Source organism: Lagenorhynchus albirostris, chromosome 1 (genome assembly GCF_949774975.1).
Source record: "Lagenorhynchus albirostris chromosome 1, mLagAlb1.1, whole genome shotgun sequence".
In the NCBI taxonomy this organism is placed as follows: domain Eukaryota; kingdom Metazoa; phylum Chordata; class Mammalia; order Artiodactyla; family Delphinidae; genus Lagenorhynchus; species Lagenorhynchus albirostris.
This window is the reverse complement of record NC_083095.1, coordinates 37261322-37279132: the sequence shown is the minus strand read 5'-3', so window position 1 is coordinate 37279132 and position 17811 is coordinate 37261322. Positions and strand designations below refer to the sequence as shown.

At 36.2% G+C, this 17811-nt stretch overlaps 1 protein-coding gene across 1 annotated transcript in view; it reads right to left on the bottom strand.

Moving 5' to 3' along the window:
* LOC132527781 (uncharacterized) overlaps positions 1–17585 on the bottom strand; it is a 30178-nt gene extending 12593 nt beyond the window's left edge. Inside the window, exons 1-4 of the mRNA XM_060163827.1 lie at positions 17380–17585; positions 9277–9403; positions 7256–7570; positions 6101–6301 (exon numbers count right to left, since the gene is read on the bottom strand). Of these exons, the coding sequence (XP_060019810.1) occupies positions 6101–6301; positions 7256–7570; positions 9277–9403; positions 17380–17585 (849 nt within the window). The remainder of the gene's footprint in view (positions 1–6100; positions 6302–7255; positions 7571–9276; positions 9404–17379) is intronic.
* Positions 17586–17811: the final 226 nt, after the last annotated feature.

The window sequence follows — 17811 nt, the reverse complement described above, 5'->3', positions numbered from 1 at the left end:
CAGGTATGAACACTGTAGTACTCCATGCAGTAGACAGAAGCAATGAATTAGATGAACAAATAGCAATATTAAGTGGCTCTTAAAAATACAGTGCTGAGTAATAGAATGAGATTTTTTTTTTTTTTTTTTTTTTTTTTTTGCGGTATGTGGGTCTCTCACTGTTGTGGCCTCTCCCGCTGCGGAGCACAGGCTCCAGACGCGCAGGCTCAACGGCCATGGCTCACGGGCCCAGCCGCTCCGCGGTATGTGGGATCTTCCCGGGCCGGGGCACGAACCCGTGTCCCCTGCATCGGCAGGTGGACTCTCAACCACTGCACCACCAGGGAAGCCCTAGAATGAGATTTTTTAACACGATACCACTTATGCAAATTTAAAATACTTGCACAAAAATTACATTTAAAGAAACACATATAAACAAAGAAATACACATTAAACATATTAGATTGACTTCCTTTTGGGGAGGCAATGGACAAGATCCAAGGAAAGAATAAATAAATAAGAGAGACACCTTCCATGGCCCAAATTAATGCATTAAAAACCATGGACTTTGATTAACTCAACCTTCTGTATCTGAGGTCCAATTGTGAGGAATGGGGAGGCAAGGGAATCCAAGTGGTCAACAGCATTAAAAAAGAAAGTTACTCAACCTTACTAGTAGTAAAGTAAATGTAAAAACTGTACCATTTTAACCTAACTCGCACAAACACACACTCTAAAAGGATGACAGCATCCAATGCTGGCTAGGATGTGAAGAGGAAACATTCATGTATTGCTATTTGGAAAGTGAACTGCCTTTTGCAAGGTAGTGTTCTGGCAATGGCTATTAAACTTTAAAATACTTAGGATAGGGACTTCCCTGGTGACGCAGTGGTTAAGAATCCACCTACCAATGCAGGGGACACGGGTTCGAGCCCTGGTGCCGGAAGATCCCACATGCCGCGGAGCAACTAAGCCCGTGCGCCACAACTACTGAGCCTGCGCTCTAGAGCCCGCGAGCCACAACTACTGAAGCTCGTGCGCCTAGAGCCTGTGCTTCGCAACAAGAGAAGCCACGAAGAGTAGCCCCCGCTCGCCACAACTAGAGAAAGTCCATGCGCAGCAACAAACACCCAAAGCAGCCAAAAATAAATAAATTTAAAAAAAAATACGAGTTTTTTGAGTGTGGCTGCCAGTGGGCTAGAGTCTGTGTCCCCAGCGTGAGCTACAGCCACCCCCAGCCTCTCCAGGAGACTCTCCAAGACCAGCAGGGAGAAGCTGAATTTTTCAGGCAGATGGAGCTGTTTCACAGCTGACACATACTACGTGGGAAGCCTTATAATGACATGCTGTCGGTCTTCCCTGGTTGTGCAGTGGTTAAGAATCTGCCTGCCAATGCAGAGGACTCGGGTTTGAGCCCTGATCCAGGAAGAGCCCACATGCCACGGAGCAACTAAGCCTGTGCCCCACATACTGAAGCCTGCGTGCCACAACTACTGAAGCCTGTGCACCTAGAGCCTGTGCTCTGCAATGAGAGAAGCCGCCACAATGAGAAGCCCACACACTGCAATGAGGAGTAGCCCCCACTCGCTACAACTGGAGAAAGCCCACATGCAGCAGCAAAGATCCAACACAGCCGAAAATAAATAAAATAAATTTACTAAAAATAAATAAATGTAGCTGTCTAGTGTTCCCAGCACCACTTATGGAAGAGACTGTCTTTCCTCTATTGTATATTCTTGCCTCATTTGTCATAAATTAATTGACCATGGGTGCATGGGTTTATTTCTGGGCTTTCTATCCTGTTTCATTGATCTGTATTTTTGGTTTTGTGCCAGTGCCATACTGTTTTGATTAGTGTCATTTTGTAATATTGACTTCAAGTTCCCTTTGAGGTCATGGCACATGATACCTCCTGTTCTGTTCTTCTTAAGATTGTTTTGGCTACTCAGGGTCTTTTGTGTTTCAATATAAATTTAAAATTTTTTTCTAGTTCTGTGAAAAGTGTCATGAATATTTTGATACAGTTTGCATTAAATCTGCAGATTGCTTTGGGCAGTATGGACGTTTTAACAATATTAATTCTTCCAATCCATGAACATGGATATATTTCCATTTCTGTGTATCATCTTAAATTTCTTCATCAGGGTTTTATAGTTTTTAGAGTAAAGGTCTTTCACATCCTTAGTTAAGTTTATTCCTAGGTATTTTATTATTTTTGATGTTATATTAAAAGGGTTGTTTTCTTGATTTCTCTTTCTGATAGCTTCTGCAGAAAAATCACTGATAGCCTTATGGGTGTTCCCTTTCATATAATTCTTTTTTCTCTTTCTGCCTTTAGAATTATTTTAACTTTTGCCATTCTAATTATGATATGCCTTGATGTGAGTCTGTTTGCATTCATCTTGTTTGAGACCCTCTGTGCTTCCTGTACATGGATCTCTTTTTCCTTCTTCAGGTTCAGGAAGTTTTCATCCATAATTTCATCTTATATATTTTCTATCTCTTTCTGTCTCTCTTCTCTTTCTTGGATCCCTGTAATAAGAATGTTGGTATGCACAATGTTGTTGCAGAGGTCTCTTAAACTGTTCTCATTTTTTTTATAATTTGCTTTTCTTTTTACTGTTCTGATTGGGTGATTTCCATTATTCTATATTCCAGATCACTTATGCTTTCTTCTGTATCACCTAGTCTGCTGTTAATTTCTTCTAGTGTGTTTTTCATATGTTATTTTATTTTTATATCTGATTGGTTCTTTTTTATATTTTCTAGTTCCTTGTTAAAATTCCTTCTGTGTTCATCTATTCTTTCCCTGATTCAGCTAGCATTCTTATTACTAATGCTTTGAACTCTTTATCTGGTAAGTTATTTGTTTCATTAGTTATTTTTTCCGGGTTTTTCTCTTGTTCTTTCAATTGCAACAACTTCCCCTCTCTATGAAATTAGATAAAACTGTTACAGTTTTGGTCTTGAAGGGGGTGTTCTTGTGTGAGTGTCCTTATACAGTCTGCATGTGCTCACTGGCTTTGGTGGGAGAGCTGGATCTGATGTGAGCATGAGTCACATCTTCCTCTAGGGTGTGCTGGCAACTATTACTTTGGGAGGTTGTGGAGCTAGAGACGAAGGGGCTAGAGCCAGAGCCAGGTGTGAGCTGGGGCTTCTCTGATCAGTGGCCAACTCCATTGGAGTTGGGATCAGGTCACAAGTTGCTGCAGCAGAAGCCCTGGGGGTCAGGTCCATGCTGGCTCCATTCCCTTTAAGTATGTGCTCTCCCCGTTCCCAGCACCAGAACACTTGTCCCAGAGAGTAGCAGTGCTGGAACGAGAGGGGCTGGAGCTGGCAGTCAGCATGGGTCTGGGTGTGGAGTGTGAAATCCAGGACCACTTCTGATGTGCTGCTTATGTAAGCTTCAGTAATGCTTGCCCCTGCTCCATTCATAGGCTGGGCTCCATTCTGGGTCTGGGCTGGCACTGTCCCTCTCAACTGAGCACTCTCCTGGGGCACAGCAGCCCTTGCCTTAGTGTGGAGCTGTATAATGAAGCTAGTGGGGTGGAGCTGGTCCTCAGCTCAGGCTGGAGCACACACAGGAGCAGTTGTGGGAAACCAGCCAGAGTTTTGTGCAGTCAATTTGTTTCTTCTGCCTTGTTTCTGGAGTAAGCATGTGTGTTCATGCTGTTCACAAGTGGAGTCTAGGTTTCCTACTGCCTTCTTGTTAGTTCCACTGGTTTTCTAACCAGCTAAGGGGATTCCCCTCCCTTCTGTGTCCCCCGTCCAAGGGCACAGGTCCTGACCTCAGTTCTTCTCTTCCCTTTCTACCTGGTACCATGTGGATTTTTCTTACAGCCTTGATTGTACAGGAGTCTGTCAGTCTTCAGTTTTCAGTGAGAATTTTTTCACATATGGATAGAAGTGTTTTTGGTGTGTCCTTGGGGGGAGGTGAGTTCTGCATCCTCTTACATCACTATCTTGATTTCTTCCTGCTTGTCCCATTCTTTATGACAGAGAAAAAGCTTTGTGTATGATTACTTTTTCTTCCTTAAAAGTTTGGTATAATTCTCAACATAATCCTTGAATCTTATTTGGGAAATGTTTTTAATTTTGGTTTCTTCTTTTAATAATTACCAAGGAATTCAGTTTTTATATTTTTTCTTATGTGAGTTTTGATAACTTGCATGTCCTTATACATATTTGGGGAATTTTCTATTTAAATTTATTAAGAAAAATTGTTAAAATTAAAAATTAATTTAAATCCCCAAAAAAAAAAATACTTAGGATATTCCCTGGCGATCCAGTGGTTAGGACTCAAAGCTCTCACTGCTGGGGCTCCGGGTTCGATACCTGGTTGGGGAACTAAAATCCCACAAGCCGTGCGGCGCAGCCAAAAAAAAATTTAAAAAGAAAATACTCATACACTGTGATCCTATATTTCCATTTAGAACTCAACCCCATAGGGGGAGGAAGCACCAGTGTGGAAAGATATATGTATATACATACTTATTTCAGCATTATTTGTAGTGGCATAAAAAGTGGAAATAAGAGAAGGACCATCAATAATTCTTAATAGGGAATTGGTTGAATAAATAAGTTATATACACAGTATGGAATACTGTACAGCTGTTAACGGAATAAGTTAAATCTATATCTTTTGACCTAAGGGAAGACCATGAGGTACCTACTTCTTACCAAGTAAGAAGAGTATTTTGACTGGTACAGTCCCAGTTTTGTAAAAATACCAACACCTACATATATATATTCATATATTTCCATAATCATTGCAATAGTTGTAAAAGATATAGACACATTGGTTACCAACATGAAATAGGCAGAAAAGGGGTTAGAGAAGATTATTATTGTTTCCTTCAAACCTTTTAACATGGTTTCAAGGGTTGCGGAAAGCATGCGCTATTTGTATATTCTTAAAATTTAATATGGTATTTTTAAAATTTGCATGGAAATGAATCATCATCAATTACAGATTCAAGAGCAGAGGTAGAAGCTGGATTCATCTTTGGACTCTGTGGAGTATACATTGTCGATACCACTTCACCAGGTGCTGGAAGTTTTTAAAAACCAAGTGATCAAGATTTCCCTGGTGGTGCAGTGGTTAAGAATCCTCCTGCCAATGCAGGGGACACGGGTTTGATCCCTGATCCAGGAAGATCCCACATGCCACGAAGCAACTAAGCCTGTGTGCCACAACTACTGAGCCTCCACTCTAGGGCTACTCTAGAGCCTCCACTCTGCGAGACACAACTATTGAGCCCATGTGCCACAACTACTGAAGCCCGTGCGTCTAGATCCCGTGCTCTGCAACAAGAGAAGACACCGCAATGAGAAGCCCGCACACCACAACGAAGACCTGCTCGCCGCAACTAGAGACAGCCCACGTGCAACAACGAAGACCCAATGCAGCCAAAAATAAAATTAAAAAAAAATTTTTTTAATGTTCTATATTAAAAAAAAAACTCAGGGATCAAAATATATTGGATCAATGAATGAATGAATGGAATAAGAGACTAAATGAGTGAGTAGTGAGTGAGTAAGTTTATGCTTTGGGGCACAGTAATTATAGAAATAGTATAATATAGGTATGGGTATGACAAGCAATTCTGTGAAGAGGCAGTGAAATAGAATCAAAATCTCCTGAAAATCATCCTACCTATTCCCATTCCACTTTTAGGATTGACCTTTTCCTTATAGATGCAGAGAAGCAGAAAATAGAGAAGGAAATTGTCTACAAGGTAATTATTGAGGAATTTCACCAACAGCCCGTTCCCAATGTCCATCATATCTAGCTGACACAGTACACCTGAAGTTCCCCCTTTAGAGAGTCATTCCTTTGAGCTCCTTTCCCTCTAATCCTCTTTTAAAAGTACATTAAGAAATATGTTAACAATACTTACAATAAATATCAAATATGTACAGTAGAGAAATGGGAGATATGGAGTAAGGAGAGGCTTTTTGATACAATCAGAATGTTCAAAAGTTTGTAGCAAATTTTCCTCCCTTTCCTAATACTAAGAAAAGTACAAATAGCATTAACAGCTTTGAACATTAGATAGTATAATAAAAGATGATCATTTTCATTGTCAAAGAAATGCCTTATACTTCAGGAAATTCTTACTTTGTTCATGTCCAAGTCTAATCTCCCGGGAAAAAGATCATTAATAGCAATTTTTCCTTTCAGACATTTCAAGGGTCTTTTTTGTTCCTTATACTTTTCCTCAGTGTCAGATGATTCTCCAGCAGTTTCTTCACAGTGATGATACTGCTTCTCCAATTGCTTAGTGAGCATCTGAACTTCCTGCTGGTGGCCTTCAGCTCTCTGCAGGGAAAAAAAATAGATAAAACATCCTGATGGTCCATGATTTGTATTTTTCAAAATTATTTGCAAGTTCTACTTATATTGACATTGCAGTAACATTAAGTTACTAAAATAGATGAATGGGGAAGACATTTAAGAAGATTTGACATGTATAAGCTAGTTTTTAAAAAAGAAACAGAAAGGTTTGATATATAAAAATAAGACATTTTAGTGAGTACTGAGAAATAAAACTGTATAATGAATTTTAAGAGAGCAGAGCCTAAAAAATTTGTAACTGTACAATAAACAGACTACTGTGTAATAGGTTTTACTAACACATTGAATTTAAGCAATACCTATTTTCATCTGAATTTTAGGGTGAAGAGTCATGAAATTTTACTAAAATGATTTGGACATAACAAGGAGATACATCCACTTAAACTTGCTGGATCAATCTTTCCATAGACTTGACCAGTAAATTCAAACAAATGACTGACTTAATAATTTATTTAACTGCACTGACTGAACTGACCAGTGTTTGATCATGATGGAAACATTATCTTCATCACACCACTATTTTTAAGCTAGCATACATTGAGCTTACTGAACTGAAGCATTTATCATGTATTAATCCATTTAATCCTTACAACCATTCTGTGGGACAGGAACTAAACCTACCCCAACCCTACCCCCACTCCTGCCAAAATTTACAAATGAAACTGAGGCACAGAGAGCATAAGTAACCTGCCCAAGAGCACACAGTTGCTAATGGCAGAGCTGGGATTCATACCAGTCCTCTTGGCTCTTAACAAACACACTATACTACCTCTACTGTGATAATGGACATCCTCTTCCCTTTTATCACTATAGTAATAAAAATAAACTCAGAGCCACAGAGTTTACTAAATCAGCTAACATCAAAACCCACACCTTAAAACTAATTTGAAAGAGTAACTCATCTGTCAGTACACTTACGGACTTCCAAGATTGCTCATTTGTACCAGTCTCCTGAATGCTCCCTTTCACACCTTCCTCTGTGGCTGGTATGGGTTCAACACTGTTGCTGGGAAGAGTAGACAACTGACTGAGGAATTTCCAATAGAGGGATGGCACAGTTTTAGTTTCCCATCTGAATGAATACGGAGGTCTGTCTAACTCAGGTAATTGTTTTTCCTTATGGATCAAATCTTGTTGACATTTATCCCAAATTTTCTGTCCATCTTTTGGTCCTTCAGAGTGAAAAATGTTGTCTCTCTCAAAGTTCTTGACCAGGATAGCTTCATCTTTGTCCTAAATATGCCGACACACATGTTAAACTTCCCATATGGAATTTAATATTGAGACATCTACTTCCCTCCTTTTGAAATATAAGTATAGTCATAATACAAAGCTTCAGGAGAAAAGGATCTCAATAGAAATAAAGAGTTACAGAGTCATAAGAGAGACAAGGACATACTTAAAAGGGTAAACTAGAACATCAAGAGGTATTAAAATATTATGTGGGGGCAGGTGGGGAGGGCAAAAAAAAATGATGTCATAGAGAAAGTACTTTGAGAACATAGGAAATTTAGCTTAGAGAAGCAGCTAACCGAACTGCTCCAGTTTATGGAGGAACTGTTTACAGAATATTTTGAGCTAATAAATGTAGGAATAATGACAGAATTTTAAAACTCAGCATTTTACTTCTCCTAAAAAAATAACTGATTCAGGCAAGGATTGTCAATGAATGCTACGACTATTAAGTGAAAAGCTGGCAGGGAAATGGATATTTTCATAACGATTTAATTATGATTATAGAACATCATTTAATAGTAACAGCTTTGATAATGTAAAAGCATAAATAACTCACATTTCTTTCCCCCAACCTTTCCCTTTTAAGCACCCTGCTTCCACTGTAAACAGGAAAAAAATAAAAGATAATGTTTGTACTTCTCCTTCCCCCGACTTCTCCCAGGAATATTCTGCCTTTATAAATTCGAGTCTTCTTTTCACCTCTTGCCACCTTCTATTCTGAAAACTGTAACAAGTTTAGTTTCTGGGCTTTTTGTCATGTGAAACTGGGAAATAGAAGGGGAGCTAGAGTTGTTGAAGTAATGATGGGTTTGTCTCACTAAAAGCCCAGAAAAAAGAGGTAGAATAAAAGAGCAGTGGAAGAAAAGGTCAGAGCTACATGGACTCTGGTGTGGGAGAGGTTTTCGGAGATGTGACAGATAAGTCAGAGAAGTCAAAAACATGGAAAGTGTTACTGTGAATTACTTGAAAGAGGTGATTAAAAATTGGAATTACTTTAAACTCTGAAAGTAGTTGCTGAATTTTTTTAAGTAGAACTCCTCACAGTAAGGGGATCATGATGGGCCTTATTTTACATTCAGAATATATAATAAACAGTTTGGGTCCATGGATTTCAAAATAAACTTTTACCACTTCCTTGACAGTAGTCCATCTCCCATCCTCCTCCAACATTCTTCCATAAAACTTCCATTCATCCTGTGAATTGCTATCTACTAGGGAGCAGGATAACCTCTTCCTTCTAAACCCAACTCATGCCATAATTCTAGATTTCAATGTCCATGTAGATGATCCACCAGTTTAGTTTTGTGACTCCTGTGCTTCAGTTTCAATGACTTTCACCTACACCCCTATTCAATCCTTATACCCAACTCCAAAAACCCAGATGTTGTCAGCAGCAGGAACTAACCCATACCAGAAATTTAAAACTTGAATATTTCACTCTCTAACCACCACCTCCTCCCATTTCTCTCAAAGCTCCATTCCCTCTAACCTTTTCTTTAGTATCACAGAGACCTTCAGATCTGCCTTGCACTTTTTCTCCATACCTCAGAAACTCTTCCAGTCTGCCATGCTGTACTGCTTCCTTTTATCCTCCATAAGAAGAGGACCAATAAACCACTCAACATTTGCCAATTATCATCTGGAGTAACACAAGGTAATAAAAAATCCTGTTTCTTCAAAAATCAATCAAAATTTGTTCTCACCTTCATCATGAAACTGTCTTCTTGTTCTTTCATACTCATATAAGGGGTGAATCTGTTAACACCTGCTAACTTTTTCTCCAAAAGGTCTACTTTTCGCTCTGCTTTTTTTCTTTCAATCAGATGTACTCTGTGTAAGATATTGGCAGGTAATGATATCTTGAAACCAATTTTCAAATTTCAATTAAAATAATAAAAAGAAATATCCCCCATTTAAAGTATATTAAACATGTGTATCAAGTAAAAATGTATTTCTTATGAAAAGAGCTGTGCAGTTACCCAAGTATTTCTAGGGAGAGACAAGAAATGGTAGAGAAATGAAGAGAACAACAATCCAGTGTTAAGTACTGTAGTCGTACTTAACAGTACGACCTGGGGGAGGTCAATTTTGAAACCATCCTTTTCAAGAGGAAATTTGAGTATGAATATCTGTCTGCTACTATGGTAATATTGTGATGATCAGGAGGTTCCACATGTGTACAAGCACAGTGGGCCTCTGTATTCGAGGGTTCCACATCCATGGATTCAACCAACCATGGATTGAAAATATTCACAAAGATTCTTTTCAGAAGGTTCCAAAAAGCAAAACTTAAATTTGCCTCACACCAGCGACCATTTACATAGCATTTACATAGTATTAGGTATTAGAAGTAATCTAGAGATGATTTAAAATACACAGGAGATGTGCATAGGTTATATGCAAATACTATACTATATATAGTATATATATAGCATCCCTTATATATATATATATAAGGGATTTAGCATCTGCAGATTTTGGTACCCTCAGGGGTCCTGGAACCATCTCCTGTAGACACCGAGGGACAAGGGATGAGGGAGAAATGTACTCCCATTCTAGTAACACTTGCATGGGTTCTTCAACTGAGTATCTGAATGGGGTTGCACGAGGGGTAAAGGAATTAGAAATAATAATACAGCAATAGAGAATAGAATATGTAAAAACTTGTTTTATTATCAAATATACAAACAGTTAATTATTTGCTTCTTGTTTTGATTAACCATTGGTAGGTATCGGTAACGTTTTCTACCTTGAGGCTAGGTTAAAGTTTCAGTTCATCTTCCATGCTTTTTATGTTCTCTTCTATCTAAGATTTGCATCCTACAGAATTAGTGAATTTGAGTCAGATCAAAGAAATTATCTGAATTATCTAAAGAGAAAATTTTAATTAAAAAAATTATATTAGAAACATGTAGGTCACACTCAAAATGTCTAACACCTGCAACTGTAGTCTTAGAATGAGAGTAGACACAGAATGGGACAGAAACAATATTTAAAAAATAATAATTCCCAAGAATTTTCGAAACCTGATGAAAGACATCAATTGATAGATTCAGTAAGTTCTGCAAATCCTAAGCAGGATAGATACAAATAAATAAATAAATAAATAAATAAAAGGGACATTTTATATTAATAAAAGTGACAATTCAACAGAAAGATATAGACATCCTATATTAGAATGCAAATAGTTTCAAAATACATAAAGCAAAAGTTGAACAAAAAGTGAGAGGCACAAATCCACAATCATAATTGGAGATTTCAACATACCTCTTTCAGTAACCAATAGAACAAAAGCAAAATGTGCTGGGTCTGAAAATTTATTCCCAACTGCACTAAATGCAAAGAGAGGACAGCTAAAGGAGCTGAGGACCAGATACGGCCTAAGAACAATCCTTTGTCCCAAGTTTCCTCCAGAGTTCACTCCATAGGAACAGCTTCCAATTCTCTTCCTCTTCAACATGAACATAAATATGAAAAAAATGTGTATGGTATGCCACAAAGCCATCTTCCTTGTTGGCATCAAAGACAAAACAAAAAGTCCAGAGTGACTCACTCTACAGCTGTATTAAAAATTGTGCTGAAGAGTCTGCAATGCTTGGTCAGCTGTTAGGAATTAAACTATAGACCAACTTCAGGTGGTAGCTTATCACTGAGAAGATAATTATTGGAATGATGAATTTCTTTTAAACAGTTCTTCATTTGAAGTTTGTCAGTCTTCTTTTTTCATACACTGCACAACCAGAAAGAAAGGAAATCCTACTCTCCCTCTTGCTAGCCTTTAATTTTAATAATTTCTTAGCCTGAGTAAAGGTTTGTTTTATCACTTAGTTTTAAGATCCTATATAGTTTCTTTTTAAAAGAGATTTTGGAAATGCAAGACCCAGAAGAAACTTCAACCTATTCATTGAGGCAATATATACTAACTAATGTAGAATAGAAACAGCTTCACATCTGAATACACATTCACATCTGAATACAATAGCTTTTCATATTGTATGACTAACTTAAATATTATTCATATTATAAGAGGGAAAATTAATGACTTTGTTTCTCCTCCTATCAACCAAGGGCACATGATCAAATATCTCCTCTGTCTGTAAACCAATTAAGTAACCACGGGTCTAAGAATAATGCATTGTATAAAGGACAAAACCACACAATCATCCCAATAAATGCAGAAAAATCATTTGACAAAATCAAACACATTTTAATGATAAAAACACTCAACAAACGTACAAGCGAATTTCCTCAACCTGATAAAGGACATCTACAAAAAACCCATAGCTGAAAACGTACTTAATGGTAAAAGACTGAACCCCCCCCCACCACCACCACCTAAGATCAAGAACAAAAGAAGGATGTCTGTTTCTCATGACTTTCTTTCAATACTGCACTGGAAGTTTGAGTCAAGGCAATAGACAAGAAAAATAACTTAAAAGCATCCAGATTAGAAAGGAAGAAGTAATACCTCAACATAATAAAGGCTGTATATGACAAACCCACAGCTACACACAACATCATACTCAATGGTGAAAAGCTGAAAGCATTCCTTCTAAGATCAGGAACAAGATAAGTATGCCCACTCTTGCCACTTTTATTCAACATAGGTTTGGAAATCCTAGGCACAGAAATCAGAGAAGATAAAGAAATAAAAGGAATCCAAATTCAAAAGGAAGAAATAAAACTGTCACTGTTTGCAGATGACATGATACTATACATACAAAATCCTAAAAACACCACCAGAAAACTACTAGAGCTCATCAATGAATTTGGTAAAGATGTAAGACAAAAATTAAAATAAAGAAATCTGTTGCATTTCTATACACTAAATAAACTATCAGAAAGAGAAATTAAGGAAACAATCCCATTACCACCACATCAAAAAGAAAAAAATGCCTAGAAATAAACCTACCAAAAATTATGAGGCACCGATGAAAGAAATTGAAGACAACACAACAGATGGAAAGATATCCCATGTTCTTGGATCAAAAGAATTAATATTATTTAACATGAGCATACTAACCAAGGCAGTCTACAGATTCAATGCAATCTCTATCAAATTACCAATGGCATTTTTCACAGAACTAGAACAAATAATTTTAAAATTTGTATGTAAACACAAAAGACCCCAAATAGCCAAAACGATCTTGAGAAAGAAGAACAGAGCTGGAGGAATCATGTGCCCTGACTTCGGACTATACTACAAAGCTACAGTAATCCAAACAGTATGGTACTGGCACAAAAACAGACATGTAGACCAATGGAATAAGATAGCAAGCCCAGAAATAAACCCATGCACTTATGGTCTATTAATCTACTGCAGAGGAGGAAAGAATATACAATGGAGAAAAGACAGTCTCTTCAATAAGTGGTGCTGGGAAAACTGGACAGCTACAGGTAAAAGAATGAAATTAGAACATCCTCTAATACCATATATAAAAATAAACTCAAAATGGATTAAAGACCTAAATGTAACACCAGATACCATAAAATCCCTAGAGGAAAACATAGGCAGAATGCTCTTTGTCATAAATCACAGCAATAATTTTTTGGATGGGTCTCCTACAGTAATGGAAATAAAAGCAAAATGGTACCTAATAAAAACAAAATGGTACCTAATTAAACTTAAAATCTTTTGCACAGCAAATGAAACCATAAACAAAACGAAAAGACAATCTACAGATTGGGAAGAAGTATTTGCAAATGATGTGACTGACAAGGGTTTAATTTCCAAAATATACAAACAGCTCATATAGCTCAATATCAAAAAAACAAAAAACCCAATTAAAAAAAATGGGCAGAAGAGCTAAATAGACATTTCTCCAAAGAAGACATACAGATGGCAAAAAGGCACATGAAAAGGTGCTCAATATCTCTAATTATTAGAGAAATGCAAACCAAAACTACAGTGAGGTATCACCTCTCACAGGTTAGAATGGCCATCATCAAAAAGTCTACAAATTATAAACGCTGGAGAGGGTGTGGAGAAAAAGGAACCCTCCTACACTGTGGGAACGTAAATTGGTGCAGCCACTATAGAGAACAGTATGGAGGCTCTTTAAAAAACTGAAAATAAAGTTACCATATGATCCAGCAATCCCACTCCTGGGCATATATCTGGAAAAGATGAAAACTCTAATTGGAAGAGATACATGTACCCCAATGTTCATAGCAGCACTATTTACAATAGCCAGGACATGGACAACTTAAACGTCCATCAACAGATGAATGGATAAAGAAGATGTGGTATATATATACAGTGGAATATTACTCAGCCATAAAAAAGAATGAAATAATGCCATTTGCAGCAACATGGATGGACATAGAGATTATCATGCCAAGTGAAATAAATCAGAAAGAGAAAGACAAATGCCATATAATATCACTTATATGTGGAATCTAAAAAAAATGATACAAATGAACTTATTTTAAAAACTCACAGCCGTAGAAAACAAACTTATGGTTACCAAAGGGTGGAGGAGGGAGGATTAATTATGAGTTTGGGATTCACTGATGCACACCACTGTATATAAAATACACAACAAGGACCTACTGTATAGTACAGGAAACTATAGTAATATTTTGTAATAACTTATATGGGAAAAGAATCTGAAAAAGAATATATATATATATACCTATATCTATATCTATATATCACTTTGCTGTACACCTGAAACTAATACAACATTTTAAATCAACTATACTTCAATAAATAAATAAATAGAAAGGAAGAAGTAAATCTCTTTGCCAATAACATGGTCTTGTATAGAGAAAATCTTACAGAATACACACACAAACACACACACACAGGAAAACCTATAGGAGCTAATAAACAAGTTCAGCAAGGTTAGCAGGACACAAGATTGACATAGAAAAATCCACTATATTTCTATTCTCTGAAAATGAACAATCCAAAAACAAAATTAGGAAACAGTTCTCTTTCCAATGCATAAATAAGAATAAAATACTTAGAAATGAAGAAATAAATTTAACAAAAAAAATGTAAGACATTCACTAAAAACTGCAAAATATTTTTTGAAAGAAATTAAAGACCTAAATAAATGGAAAGATGCCCCATATTCATGGATTAAAGACTTAATATGACAGTATTCCCCAAATTGATCTACAGATTCAACACAATCCCTATCAAAATCTCAGCTCCCTTTTTTACAGAAACCAACAAACCAATCTTAAAATTCATATCGAAAAGTAAGGGACCCAGAGTAGCCAAAACAGTCTTGAAAATAAAAAGAAAAAGTTTGAGGACTCACATTTCAAAACTTACTACAAAGCTACAGTAATTAGGACAGTGTGGTACTGGTATGAGAATAGACATATAGACCAGTGAAATAGAATTGAGAGTCCAGAATTAAATGAATACATTTATGGTCAATTGATTTTTTTTGCAAAATTGTCAAGACAACTCAATGGGAGAAAGAATAATCTTTTCAACATGTGGTGCTGGGACAACAAGTGGATCTTCATATGAAAAAGAATGAATTTGACTACTATACATAAAATAGATAACTAATAAGGACTTACTGTATAGTACAGGGAACTCTACTCAATACTCTGTAATGACCTATATGGGAAAAGAATCTAAAAAAGTGTGTATATGTATAACTGATTCACTTCACTGTACAGCAGAAACTAACACAACATTGTAAATCAACTATACTCCAATAAAATTTTTTAAAAACAGAATGAATTGGGACCCCCTAACTCACACTTATAGAAAAATTAGTCAAAATGCATAAATCGTACCAATGTTTTCTTAGGTCAGTCTCCCACGGCAATAAAAATAAAAGCAAAAATAAACAAATGGGACCTGATGAAACTAACAAGCTTTCGTACAGCAAAGGAAACCATAAACAAAATGAAAAGACAACCTACAGGATGGGAGAAAATGTTTGTAAATGACGCGACCGACAAGGGCTTAATTTACAAAATATACAAACAGCTCACAGAACTCAACAACCAAAAAACAAAAAATCCAATCGAAAAATGGGCAGAAGACCTAAATACATCTCTCCAAAGAAGACATATAGATGGCCAAAAAGCACATGAAAATATGCTTAACATCACTAATTATTAGAGAAATGCAAATCAAAAGTACAATGAGGTATCATCTCACATGGCTCAGAATGGCCATCATTAAAAAGTCCACAATTCATTAGGATTTATACTTAAGATATGAAAAACTATTACATGCATATTTGTCTCCAATAAAAAGTTTTTTAAAAAGTCTACAAATAACAAATGCTGGAGAGGGTGTGGAGAAAAGGGAACCCTCCTACACTGTTGGTGGGAATGTAAATTGCTGCAGCCACTATGTAAAACAGTATGGAGGTTCCTCTAAAAACTAAAAATAGAGTTGCCCATATAATCCAGCAATCCCATTCCTGGGCATATATCTGGACAAAACTATAAAAAAGAATGAAATAATGCCATTTGTAGCAACATGAATGGACCTAGAGATTATCATACTAAGTAAGTCAGAAAGAGAAAGTCAAATAAAAAAAAAAAAAGATACATGCTGGAAAAAAATACCATATGATATCACTTATATGTAGAATCTAAAAAAAGGGTACAAATGAACTTATCTACAAAACAGAAACAGATTCACAGACACAGAGAAGAGACTTGTGGTTGCCAAGGGGAAGGGAGTGTGGGGGAGGAATGGATTGGGGGTTTTTGATTAGCAGATGCAAACTATTATACATAGAATGGATAAACAAGGCCCTACTGTATAGCACAGGGAACTATATTCAATATCCTGTGATAAACCATAATAGAAAACTATATAAAATAGAATGTATGTATAGGTATAACTTAATTTGCTGTACAGAAAAATTAACACATTGTAAATCAACTATACTTCAATAAAATAAACATTTTTTTAATTAGTCAAAATGGATCAAAGACAAAAATTTAAGTACTAAAACAATAACTATTAAAAGAAAACATACGTGTAAATCTTTGTGATACTGGATTAGGCAATGGTTTCTTTGATATAACACCAAAGACACAAATGACAACAACAACAAAAAGATAAACTTCATCAAAATTAAAAGATTTTGGAAACCAGCCTGGAAGTTGCTCAGAAGTAACCTCAAAAAGTTAAACATAGAGTTACTTTACGACCCAGAAATTCTACTTCTAAGGCATATACCTAAGAGAAATAAAACATACAGTCATATAAAAACTCATATAAGAATGCTCATAGCAGCTTATTCATAAAGTCCCCTGCAAAGGAAACAACCCAATGTTCATCAACTGATGAATGGATAAATAAAATGTGGTGTATCCTTATGATGTAATATTATTCAGCAATAAAAAAAATGAAGTACTGATTCATGCTAAACAGTGATGAATCTTGAAATCATTGCGCTAAATGAAAGAAGTCAGAAACAGAGGCCGTATATTGTATGTATCATTTCATTCATATGAAATGTCCAGAAAAGGCAAGTCCACAGAGAAAGAAAGTAGATTGCCAGAGACTGGAGAGAGTGGAATGGGGTTTCTTTAGGGGTTGATGGAAACATTCTGAAATTAGAGAGCAGTGATGCTTGCACAACCTTGTGAATATACTAAAAACTACTGAATTGTATATTGCAAAAGGGTGAATTTTAATGAAATGAAAATTATATCTCAGTAAAAAATGTTTTTTTAAAATATAATTTTGAGTCTGTATTTAAAATTCCATTAGATTTAAATTCTGTGATCAATCAGGATATGAGGTTCATATACTATTTGCAAGCTTATGACAAATGACATTTTTGAAAACAAACTAGAAAATTCCCTACCTTAGAAGGTTTTCTAGTTCTATAATTCTTCTAGTTAGATCCCAGTTGCCTCTTTCAAGACTCTGAATATTGATGTTTTTCAAAGATTTAATTCTGGTTAGAGAAGCAATAAGTTCTTCTAGATCCTTGATATCATCTTTCAGGGACATTATGTGGAATGACTGTTGCACATTCTTTTCTTTGTAAATTTCTAGCTCATTCTTCATCTCTTGCATTGAAGTTTCTTTTATGAAAAGTTTGTTTTGAAGATTTCTTAGCTAATGAGAAAGGGAAAGTGTTATTTAAAAATCATTTATAAATTTGGTTTTAGAAACTTCATGATTTTAAATCATTATGAGTATTTGTGTGTGTGTGTTAGTTTCTGCTTTATAACAAAGTGAATCAGTTATACATATACATATGTCCCCATATCTCTTCCCTCTTGCGTCTCCC